At 36.7% G+C, this 13,121-nt stretch overlaps 1 protein-coding gene across 6 annotated transcripts in view; it reads right to left on the bottom strand.

Moving 5' to 3' along the window:
• Positions 1 to 1,422: 1,422 nt before the first annotated feature.
• Positions 1,423 to 13,121, bottom strand: part of FBXO38 (F-box protein 38) — a 62,436-nt gene continuing 50,737 nt past the window's right edge. For all 6 annotated transcript variants that reach the window (XM_061151670.1, XM_061151672.1, XM_061151671.1 and 3 more), the window contains 7 exons: positions 8,556 to 8,656; positions 8,240 to 8,342; positions 6,308 to 6,474; positions 4,822 to 4,967; positions 3,578 to 3,681; positions 2,971 to 3,084; positions 1,423 to 2,284 (listed from right to left, as the gene is read on the bottom strand). In XM_061151670.1, coding sequence (XP_061007653.1) covers positions 2,106 to 2,284; positions 2,971 to 3,084; positions 3,578 to 3,681; positions 4,822 to 4,967; positions 6,308 to 6,474; positions 8,240 to 8,342; positions 8,556 to 8,656 — 914 coding nt within the window. In that variant the 3' untranslated portion in view covers positions 1,423 to 2,105. The remainder of the gene's footprint in view (positions 2,285 to 2,970; positions 3,085 to 3,577; positions 3,682 to 4,821; positions 4,968 to 6,307; positions 6,475 to 8,239; positions 8,343 to 8,555; positions 8,657 to 13,121) is intronic.

Below are 13,121 nucleotides of genomic sequence, written 5' to 3'. Positions count from 1 at the left end.
CCATTGTTTCCCCATCTATTTGCCATGAAGTGATAGGACCGGATGCCCTGATCTTAGTTTTCTGAATGTTGTGTTTTAAGCCAAAAGCATTAATTGGATTTGGTTATTATGGTTATGCTTCCCTGGTGGCTTTTGGGCTTCCCTTGTGGCTCAGCTGGTAAAGAATCCGCCCGCAATGCGGGAGACCTGGGTTCGATTCCTGGGTTGGGAAGATCCCCTGGAGAAGGGAAAGGCTACCCACTCAGTATTCTGGCCTGGAGAATTCCATGGACTGTATAATCCATGCGGTCGCAGAGTCAAGACAGGACTGAGCAACTTTCACTGGTGGCTCAGACGGTGAAAGAATTCGCCTACAATGCAGGAGACCTGGGTTCAATCCCTGGGTCAGGAAGATCCCCTAGAGAAGAGAATGCTACCCACTACAGTATTCTTGCCTGGAGAATTCCATGGACAGAGGAACCTGACGGGCTACAGCAAAGATGGTTGCAAACAGTTGGAAACGACTGAGAAACTCATACACACACTACGGTTACAGTGAAAAAACAGGTTTAGATGAGTCTTAGCTGAGAGTTGGGGGCTCTGTATTACTTTGAAATATCTACAATGTCCTGTAATTTGTTCCCCACCTTTTAGTGGTCACAGTTCTCAGCTGGAGAGTGGAATACACTCTTAGAAGAGAGGTCGCTGAGTTAAAAACAAGGTAATAGAGATGACTGAATGCAGCACCATTCTTCCTAATATAAATAGGCAAATTTAATTAAAGTCCTAAGAAACTGATTTCACAGTGTTAGTAAATACTTGCCAGCACCTTGTCTTTCTTTTAAGTATTAACGATGAAGAGAGAGGCAGCCTGGTAGGAATCAGACACTAGAATTCTTGTCCGGCTTGACCTTAATCCACCCCTGACCATGAGAAAGTCGTTTTCCCTCTAGGCTTCAATTAATCCCCTGTAAGTGAAGGGGTTGGACACTTACACCTCATACAGATTGTAATTACATATTCTATTTGGAAAGAGATTATAAAATATTCCCACAGACCTTCAGTTTGTGTAGTTTGTTGCAGTTACTCAGCTAGAAACTGGCAAAGCCAGCACCCAAATGCAGGTGTTGCTCTAAAGGTTTTTTGCCTTAATCCTGGACACTGTGATACTGCACCTGTCACTGCTGTGGATCAGGTAAACTTCTCTCCTTGAGAAAGGACACCTCCTGAAGACCAGGTATCTGGGGAAATTCTGCTACTCAGTGTTCTATCAAAACGAGTTCTGTGAGTCGAACATTTTGCAGCCACAGAACTTTTAAAAAAGTGATCACAATTAGATTACACTAAAATCTTACTTAGACACAACTCTACCTACACATTCCTTTGCTATGTAGTATCTGCTCCTCTTCTTTAAAATGAGAGATTCAGTTCCAAGGCAAGAAAAAAATTTTTAATAAACTTTTATTTTTATATTCAAGATAAAGCATATACACAACTGAATATGGAAATAAATAACTAGAAATGCTTTGGAAACTTTTCCATTTCCCCCTCAAACTCATAAGTCTTTTTAACTTCATTTTAAGAAATACGGAAACTATAATACCAAGAGAAAAAAGAACCACAATTTTGTACAGAAACATATAGACGCCTCTGACTATAAGGTTTAGCTGGAGTTTTAGTAAAAACAAAAGAGCACAAGACAAAAAGACTCTTCAACAGATTTACTCAAACAGCTTCGCTCGAGAAGAAAAAGGCACAGATTTAAGGGGATGACAGTGATTATTAAGAATATAGTAAATGGGGGCTCAGCCAAAAAGTGATACTTTATGAACTAAGTCTGGAAAAATGAACAAAATGAACTCTTTCCAATTACCTGCCTTCATTAAAATGAACTTTTAAATTAAATTGTATAAACATATGATATAAAGCTGGTACTTAGGAAGTATCTTTGTATATTTCCTCTATGTACAAATCTTTGTATACAACTTCAATGTTCCTGATACATTTTCTATACACCAAAATGAGCCCGGGCCTCCCAACTGCATGCCCCCAAGTCTCTGTGGGGCTGGTTGGCAGCTGGACAGCCCCAGCAGCACTCCCAGGACAGCTAGAAAGAAGAGGGCCAGTTAAATGTAGTCATCTTCAACGGGCTCTCCGTTGACGTCACAATAGTGGATAAAGATCGCCACTACTCGCTGAAACACACCCTTCTTCATCTGACGCATCTCTGAAATTTCCTCTCCTATTGTTTCCATACAGATGTCTGCAGACAGCTGCCCTTTCCTTCGAGGAGCATAGATGGTGCCTTGGATAGTAGAAAGAAAAGGGGAAACAAGATTATCAAAATCATTTGGGAAGCTACTCTGATTAAGCTGGTCCATGAGATACGCCTGTATACTCTCATGCACTGTACTGATGTATGTTTAGCTCATGGTGTGGGTTCCCATCAGTGTGGTTATAATACTATGTTTGATGCCAGAGAGAGCACATATGATTAAAGGCCCAAGGAGAAAATGCACCAGAGATGTAAGTCATATATATGTACATTTAGTTTATGAAATTTACTTCCTCCTAAAATCTACACCTAAACTGTTAAGTTCCCATATGCTACCCAACAAGCAGCAGCTCATAACTAGCAGAACAATTAGTATAAGTGGAACAATTTTGAAACAATATAATGGACCAATTCTTTAATAAAAAGTAACAAGATCATCAACATTTAGGTAATAATAAAAAAAAAAAACACCAAAACTAGGCAGGAAAATCTGTCTGAAGGGCTCCTTTCTACATATCCCTAGTTAAGTCAATGATTCTCTATTGTATGCATTTAGAGCTGTTCTGTTTTTGAGCAAGGGGAGAACCAAACAATAATAAAAAGCAAAAACATTTATATGGGAAGTGATTAAAAGCTGCACTGCTTGTAACACAAACAAAGTACTCAGGATCTAACGCTCAAACTAGAGAATAAAAATCAAGTCAGGTTATAATTACTTTCTTCATCATCCTCAAAATCGTATCTGGCAAAGCTGTTAGGTTCTGCTGCCCGTAGTGATCTCAACCAAGGGAAGTCTGAAATCATAGAATACGGCGCTCCGTCCACAACACCTGAAATAAGACAGATCAACAGTGCTACTGGTGGGGAAGTAACGATAGGGACAAATGGTTCCAAAGCAGCACCAGAGCTATGGATTCCAATTCTAGCTCTGCTACTACTTGGTCATGTGATTTTGATCATCCTTGGCTTTCATTAAGCCTCAGTTTCTCTCCCTTTATGTGTGTGTGTATGTGTGTATACACAAATAAAGAGGCTGACACAGGTTCCCTCAAGTCACTGCAACTCAAGCTGTATCAAGTTTCAATTTCTTTTACTTTTTGTTCAATACTGTCGATCATTTTAGAGATGGCCGAGACTCATACAGGGAGGGAAATATATTTATCTCATCCCTGCTACCTGCAGATATTTAATATTCCCGTTATAATATTCCCGTTACTTTGACAAACTGTAAGGCTCCCACTTCTACCTTCCCTAAGACATGTCTCTCCATCTGGTTAGTTAACAGCTATTTAGCTTTCCAACCATTTACAAATAAATGCTCACCTTCCAACGTGTAGATTTCTCTACCCCAGGGATACTTAGGGTACTTCTTTAAGTCATCTTCACTTCGTGTGGCTTCAGGGAAGAATTCATACTTAATGAGCTCTCTGGAGGCAACAAGAAAAATTAAAAAATTATAAAACTGAAAAAAATGTTGGGATATATGTTAGAAAGGAACTATCAAAATGTGTCTTGCCTCGATTCTAATGAAGATCTCAAACAAAATATTAAAATAACAAATGCGTAAAATATTAAAATAACAAATGCATAAAGACTGATGCATATTCTGATGATATAAAACATCACAGTGTTGGACTTCCCTGGTGGTCCATTCTAAGTTGCTAAGTTGTGTCTGTTTGTGACCCCATGGACAGTAACCCACCAAGCTCCTCTGTCTACAGGATTTTCCAGGCAAGAACACTGGAGTGGGTTGGCAGTCCAGTGGTTAAGAATCTGCCTGCTAATGCAGAAGACACGGGTTCAATCCCTGTTCCAAGAAGATTCCACATACCATAAGGCAACTTAGCCGGTGGGCCCCAACTACTGGAGTAGACGTGCTCTGGAGCCTGTGCTCCAGAGCAAGAGAAGCCACCCCAATGAGAAGTCTGTGCACCACAGTGAGTAGCCCCTGCTCACTGCAACAGAGAAAGCCCATGCACAGCACCAAAGACCTAGTGGAGCCAAAAAATACATTTTTTTTTTTTTAAAACACAGAGTTTTTTAAGATCTTTAATTTGACTTCTTTTAAACATGCTGTGGGGCTTCCCTTGTAGCTCAGTCATTAAAGAGTCTGCCTACAATGCAGGAGACCTCGGTTCGATACCTGGGTCAGGAAGATCCCCTGGAGAGGGAAATGGCAACCCACTCCAGTATGCTTTCCTGGAGAATCCCATGGACAGAGGAGCCTGGCAGGTTAGAGCCTATGGGGTCGCAAAAGTCGGACATGACTTAGCGACTAAACCACGACAACCAACCAAACATGCTGTAAGCTAAAGACATGAAACTAAAGGTACATGTACAGCCTGTTCTTGTGATTTTTAAGTTTGAAAATAAAAAGTTACAAATATACATGTATGCATTTTAGTTTTAAGTCTTATTTCCCTCATTTTTTCCACATATTTCATGTGTGTCAGTGCCTGAAAAGCCTGCATGAAATCATTTAAAATAAAAAACAATTAGGATTTGTTTCTGGGTGTCCTTGCTCCACAGAATGATACAGAAGGCTGTCAGGGCTGCAGATTACTTACTGGTTAATGTTTGCTATCGTGTCCATCCAGCTGCGAATGCGCACCTTGTTCCGGACATTGGGAGGGTTACTGAATTCATGGATAATACAGATATGATAAGGGTAGGGACCACTAAATAGCTTCTGCTCCAATGTTAGTGTGTCCACCTGTGGAAAATACCAGAGAGGATTTGGAACCAAGGAAGAGAATGCCTTAGCAATCTATCTCCTCCGGCTTGAATAATCTTTCCTTGGGACCTCAGTTTTTGAATCTTTGGCTAATCTGAAAGTCAAATAGTTACATTCTGCCCTGGACACAACTTGCCATGCTAGGAGTAAGGCTGAGCAAATTCATCTGTCTAGCAAGCTCAACAATTTACATCTCACTGTTGTATAAATGCACATTAAACCAGAGAATCTGGATTTAGGTAACTGATCCCAGGAATTCACTTCTGAGTATGTCCTTTACAGGTTTAAAGACAATATATTATAGATCTGTGAGTGTAGAACCATAAACCTCATTCTAACTGGACTGAACCTCATTCCTAAAGACAGAACACATTTCCTTGCTTCCTTGTAGCCTTTGTTCACATTGCATCCCTATTATACTTATGAAATCCCACTTTGCCATCTTAATGACATATATGTCTACCTCCTTCGTGGAAAGGCAAATTTCTCAAGGGAAGGATGATGACCTGTGTATTTTTCAGCCCCAGCAAATATAAACACTCAACAAACAATCTGTGTACTGAAATGATTCTTTTCAGGCCAGGTTCAAACACTGACTGCAAACACTGATTGTTTAAAGGTTAATATTTCCTTTAAACTTTCTTTAGACATTAAGCAGTTTTACATGCAATGCTACTCTTCTTCCCCTGTTTCATATCGAAATAATTGACAAACATCACTGTATACACTTAAGGTATACAGCACGATGATTTATTAATATAGTGAAATTTTACCACAAAAGGTTCAGCTAACAGCCATCATCTCATATGGATACTATAAAATGTTTACTCTTAATAATGATAATGGTAATAACAGCAACTATCATTTGATTGCTTGATATATGCCAGGAACTGTGCTAGCACTTAACATGTATTAATTTAACCATCACAGTAACTGCAGGTTTTTATTCTTCTAATTTTAGAGATGAAGAAACTAAAATATAGAAGTCAAGCAATCTGCTACAGATCAGTGAACCAGAACTGGAACCAAGAAGTCTGAAACCAGAGTCTGATCACAGGCAACTTTTAATAAGTATAAAAACTTGTTGAAAAATAACTCTCTTCATCATATAACTTGCTAAAAGCCCCACAACAATCTATTAGAGAAGCACTGATGCAGAAAACTGGCAAGACAGTCTAGGTTGGCTAAAAAACTCTGGAGAACCCAAAGAAACATTACTGTGGATTCAGCAAATGAATAAAAGCCAATTTTAAAAAGGCTGAAGACTAAAAAAAGGACGAGTGCAATATGTCATCACCAAAAACAAGCAGAGCCGTTACCTGCTGCATGGGGCGTAGGTATATGATGCGGTTTCTCTCAGGAGGCATCCTTAGTATCTGGTCTAGTACCTGATCCATATTCAGTTTCTTGCACTGTGCATAATCAAATCGGTTTACGATTGGTGCATTTTCTACTTTTAAATGTTTCAGTACCCTGCATCTTGTAGCTACAAAATGAAAACAAAGGTAAGATCTACAAATAATTTATACAAAATAACAGAGCAACGTATATAACCTATTTGGAATCCTCTTTGGAGGACTGGCACATCTTTCATTAACATAAAATACTGCAGATAAAAACATCTGTAACACAGGCCAAGTATTATTATACAGGACAACTGACAGTCATCAAAATGACTTGAAAATATGATTCTGTCCCATTCAAAGGAAGACTGTCACCCTCATGCTAGAAGGGAGGTGAAGGTACCCTTTCCTATCTAAGATGTTACTGACAAGAAATTCAAGTCTCAGAGAATCACTTGCCTAAATATAGGAATTGTTTAGGAAATGTTTATTGAAGAGGAGGAATGATAGCAACTATTGAACTATACAACTTTATGGGTAATGGTTCACATATGTTATCTTTCATTTGCCCATAGGGAATAAGCAGTGTTGATTTCAATTCTTATCACAGTATAAAACCAGAACCTTTTTTAAAAAAAAAAACAAAAAAACACAACTCAGAAATATTTGGATACTTTGGCCTAAAGTTGTACAGTCCAGTATGGTAGTCACTAGATATATGGAGCTATTTAAATTTAAATTAACTAAAATGTAATAAAGCAATTTAGTTCCTCAAACACTAGTCACAGTTCAAACGCTCAAAAGTCACACATAGCCAGTGGTTACATATAAAACAGAGATACAGAATATTCCATCACTACAGAAAGTTCTACTGGAAGTGCTGCTCTGAAACATGATTAAATATTCTTCCCATTTAACATATAAATGTGAGGTTATAGAGAAAAGTAAATGTGACACATTTAACTACAATACGATACCAACTTCAGAAAAATATCCCCTTCCTTTTTTTTAATCTCACATATCATATACATATGTGTAAGCACATATCAATCACTCCATTAAACCTTGGCAAATGCTTTATAAAGTATAATTATGTACACTTTACAGACCAAAAAAAATCAATGCAGAATACATAAGTTGCACAAAGCAAGAAACAAGTCAGTTCTTAATGATTTTACATGGATAGTATCTAAAACAATTTTTGAGTAATAATGGAAAAATAAACAGATAATATATGAGGCATACTATATATCTGAAGCTTTTAACTCACGCATTTTCAATTTAAAAATTTTAAACTTTTAATAACTCACTTATTTGCTCAGAGATAAATATGTATATTAAAAAGACATGAGAAATGTACTGGAAGGACATGTATTAAATACACAACCAAAGGTAATGGGAGCCAATGGGACTGGCAATGAGGGACAAATGGGACTGGAAAGAAAAGCAGGGCCTAGACTAAGGACGATGTGCCATGAACTGAGGGTGTGACTGACGGTATCAAATCCGGAGCAGTCAGGCACTTAGGGCCCAGTCACCACTCCCTCTGTAAACACACACGTAAAGGCATGTCCAACACCACAGCTAGAAAATAGCAAAGGGTTCAAGCTGAGGCCTACTTGACTCCAAAGCTCATAAATGCTGTTGACTTAACCTCTGACAGATCAAGTTGGAATTATATTGAGGAGAAAACTGGAGGAGAGTCTACATTAAGAGATAAACTAAGTCTCCGCACATGGCCCCTTGCAAATACTACAGAGTTGAGAACTACAGAATGAGGACAGAATTAGAAAAATCTAACTGATTCTTTTGAAAAAGTAACACAGTAATGTTATTATAGTATTTATGAGACTTTAACCCTTTAAGCTCAGTCAGATGCTCTAGTATGACATGGGCCCAAGTACATACCATGGATGAACATCATCTTGGGACAGTCTTTCAGTACTAGATCTGTGATTCCACAGTTGGTCATAGTGACTCCAACAAGATTTTTGGATTTTAATACAAGGACCTACAAGGAAAAAAATTTAAAAGATGTACCTTGTAGAGTATGTACTTAAAAAAAAAAAAAAACAAATGTTTTCACTGGCACAATTGAGAAGCAACTACTACCAATCTCTTCTCTTTAGGGCAAAGAAAATATGTACAGATGGAAACTTTAGTTCCTTTACATTAGTCAGGAACTTGGCAGGACTGAAAGGTAAGTGAAGGTTTTCCCCTTCACCTGCACATGGTCATCCTCAATCACAGGATCACTGGTACTGGTGGACTTATCCGCTGTCCGCTTCCGCTTCATGGCATGACGTGGCTTTGTTTTGGCAACTTCTAAAAAAGGTGAAAGGAAATTAAAATTTTAGCTTTGTTATCATTCTTTCAAAGAGAGCACATTCAAATGCACAGGTATAAACTCCATTAAGGCAACTCTCAATTCTACTACTTGATTCTCAAAGGAATACAAACAGACTGCCATTTCCAAATGACTTCCAAAATAAGATAACCTTCCACTGTCTCAAACATACCAACGTCAAATATACACTGTGCTCTTCATATCTGGGCCATTCCAACAATCTAATCAACATTCTCGTCTCTAGACACTCAACCCATCCTCAATACTACTGGCAAGATTAAACTCACCAATTTCCTGCTAAACAACTTTAAATCATTGACTACTGCTTAGGGAATACATATTAATGCCTGACATTTGGAGCTATACTTTAGCCCCAACCTTTGTCAATTTTACCCCATACCATATCCTAGTCATCTCCTATTGCCAATGGCTCTGAAGTCATTGATCATTTTAGCTTTTCCTGCCCACCTTTCCTGACTTCAATTTTTGAAATACTATCCATCCCTGAAAAGTCCAGCTTAAATGCTACCTGCTCTGATAAGTCACCTGGATCCCCAAACATCTGGTTCTATAATTTCCTATATATGTTTTATTTCTCCATTTAAACTAAAAGCTCCTTGAAGACAACAACATTGTCTTATTTCATCTTCGTATCAACATCAGCTGCTAACGATGAGCTAAAATGAACATTTATTGAATGAACTGGCACTCAACATTTACTGAATGATTGAAAGCATCACATATATATCAATGGAATAACAATAATAGCAAATATTTACTGAGCGCTTACTGTGTGTCAGGCACTTTTCTCAGGGTTTTACTTATATTAACTAATTTAATCCTGTTAACAGCCCTCTGAGATAGATTATCCTCCTTGCTTTACAAATAAGTAAACTCAGACATGGAAAAAGAAAACGGTTTGCCAAGGTATGTACCACTGTGCTAGAAAACCTGCAATCACTTATCTGCCAAACCCTGCCTAGTAAGGCTCTAATTCATTTACTAGTATTGTTCTAAAATGTTATAGTTTAATTATATAATCATCAAATATGTTGGTATTATTTAAGTTAGAAATTCATCTCAAAAACTTAACAAGCACATATATTTTCCAAGACAAGACACTAAATCACTGTCTTCATTTTGAGTCATTCTGTAGCAGAGCATATACTGAATGAAGTAAGGTTGACATTTATTAATTAAATCCCACCATACTGCACACTACTACTAGATTATAAACATTCCACTTGGTAACTCTCTCACTTCAAACTTGAAAGGCCACAAAGAAAGGGAAACAAGGTACAAATACTGAAAATTTCCAAAGGCCTGGGGTTGTATAGGAACTCTACAGATCCAGTTCAAGTGGTTTTTTCCTCTTTTCAATATACCAGAACTCTTTCCTCCACCATTCAAAATCTTTGTGAAATATTATACAAAACAACTGAAGACAGCTACTTTGGTTGAAGCCTAGAAGGGAGTCCAAGAGTTTTTACCTATCAAACTTCTTCCAAGGACTTTGAACTCAAGCAAAAACCCTGGGTTTCTGGAAAAGAAAATTACTGATACACTGAAGGCCAACTAACGCAGTACTCCTGAAGGAGCTTCATGAATAATCTAATTATCTTCACTGACAGGGAATGCAGCAGCAGCACCATTTCATACAACAGCCAAATTTCACATACCTGTTTCAACCAATAACAAGTCCTGGTTCCCTCTCCCAGTACCACAAAAGCAAAAACAGGTTTGCTTTCACTCCTTCATCACAGTGGTCGAGTAAGACTCTTCTATCAGCACTCTCCTTTCATGCTCCAATCTTCAACCTCCCACCGTCATGGATTGCGTCCCTCCCCTACTCTTTAACTGATCAGAATATGGGGCTCAAAGTTAAATTTCCTGTTCTCCTGAGTACCCAAATTGGCAGTTTGTTTTCTAAGAAAAATTATAAAACTAAGTCATATTTTATATGTAGATAATCTTGAAAAAACAAATGTTTTCCAATGTAAAAAGAAAACAAGAGTTCATTGTGTTTTTTTTCTTATGCCTCCTTCTTTGTTTAGGGACAATTTTTAGTGATTTTATACATCCACCAGCATCAACATACCTCATATGATGGCTCCTACCACTTATTAAGTTCACAGTTATTCACTCAAGACCCATACCATGTAAGACATTGTGCTAGAAGCTGGGAATATTATGGTGAGCAAGCAGACACTGTCCCTGCCCTCATGGAGCTCATAGTCTATTGGAAAAATAGACAGTAAAACATGGAATTACAATACACAGTGTAGTTGACATTAGTGAAGATGCTACAGAAACACAGAAAAGCAGACCAATGCAGTCATGGGTGTTAAAGAAAGAGGTTAGTATTCATGAGAACTGTATCATATTCATCTTAAATGCTATTCTTTGACAATCCAATTAGTTATTTTTGTGATATTTATTTTATAAAGCATTATACAATGAGGAGAAAAAGAACAACTTACAGGCATTTATTCCCAATATAGGAAATCACAAGGCAAATAACTACTTCTAACACGGTTTTAACACTACATAAGGCCATAAATAAAAAAGCAAATTAAAAACTCAAATATTTTCTTTGAAGTGATTTAAAAAATATCTGTAACACTCAGTCAAGTTTGTTCCTTTATTAGTTTGGACTTTTCTCCTTAAAATTTTTAAAGCAGAATGGCCAACAGATATAAAAAAAAATGCTACATTAAAAATAGCAAACTGAAAGTCACCCATATAAAACTTGTTCTTCCCAAGAGATATGGATAATTTAAAAATCAGCAGTTTGAAATTTCCCCAGAAAAGCAGTTATTGAAAGTAAATGGACATTTGTATTGTGTTTAAAAATATTAGCAAATAATTTACCTACCATAAACACTATACACATTAACTATAGACATTATAAGTCTTCTCAAATTGGAATAAAAAAAAAAATCAATAAGACAACAGATATAATCTACCTAAAAAAGTAAAAAGCACTACATAAATTTAATTCTAGTAAATTATTTAACCTAAGAAAAAGTTCTAGTCACGAAACAAGTCAGAAGAAAAGTGGCAAAGGGAATAACAGAACATAAGGCAAAGAAGTCAAACCCCCTCCCCTAAGATGGTTAATGTGAAGGACCCATATTAAAAATATAAGCAAAACACCCCCCCCCCCCCCACAAACAGTAACAACTCTTAAAACTTTACCAAGGCACAGGAGACAAAAATAGTCCCTAAATAGGCAGACTCAAAAACTGATCGTTATCTTTTCAGTCAATCAATGTAACGGGATTACAAACAAAACAGGAATGTTTGCTTCTGCAACTTGACAAATTATAAAACTATAAAAATAAGTGATAAATGCATGACTAACCAAAGAAATTTTGCAAAGAGTAATGAAAGAGGACAGAACACTGGAATAGGACAGCATGCCAAGAGATAAACTGCAACAGAGGCAAAGTACATGATAAAAGAGTATTTCAGAATAATGATGAGGATGGATGTCAATAAGTAGTATTGAGACAATTAGGTGACAATTTGTAATTAAAAAACAGTTCCCAAAGATTATAATAAAGATTTAAACTAAAGTAAACAAATACATGAATAAAGAATGAGAAGATGTGAACAATTATCTGACAGGTGTATAGAAGGCTTTCCACAGCATAAAAATAAAAATATCACAAAACTAAACATGTAGATCTGACTTTACGAATATGAAAAACCATACCACAAAGGGTGTCCTAATGGGGTGTTTCTATTTAATGGGCACACACTTTCAGTGTGGGAAGATGAAAAAGTTGAGCTGGATGGTGGTGATGGATGTGTAACAATGTAAATATACCTAATGCTAATAAGCTATATACTACAAAATGATTAAAATGGTAAATCCATGTTATGTATAAAAAAAGATAAAAAGCATTTAAAATTCAAGCTGGGAAAAGTATTTTCATCATGGCAGATCTAATGTTTGCAAAGCATAATAAAATCTTCAAATAAAACTCATATACTTGAGTTTATGACCGATAACAGTACATAAGTACATATTTATCTTATGAAAGCTTGCTTTTATTAGTTTAATTCCACATGATTTAATCAACTCTATTTAGTATATAAAAAGGTACTCTATGTGCTGGGGAGTACCTTTGAAATCTTTGATGCAAAGATTTTAAAATTGAGACTTAGAGAAAATAAAATGTATTATTATTCACTGACAGCTATATACAACTTAATAAAGGCAGCAAAGAGTACTTAAAAATAAGATCAGAAATATAAACAATTATAATTAAGAAATGTGTTTTACCCCTACCAAATCCAATGCCTTGGCATACAAATATTAATGAAATTGTATACATATGTATATCTTGAATATATCTTCATCAAAATAATTCTCAGCTAAACCACTTACTTACCTGCTTATCTCCTGGCAAACCTGACGAAACAAAACTAGACTTT

Source organism: Dama dama, chromosome 9, assembly GCF_033118175.1.
Source record: "Dama dama isolate Ldn47 chromosome 9, ASM3311817v1, whole genome shotgun sequence".
In the NCBI taxonomy this organism is placed as follows: domain Eukaryota; kingdom Metazoa; phylum Chordata; class Mammalia; order Artiodactyla; family Cervidae; genus Dama; species Dama dama.
The sequence above is the reverse complement of the archived record's forward strand: the minus strand, read 5'-3'. Positions and strand labels throughout refer to the sequence as shown.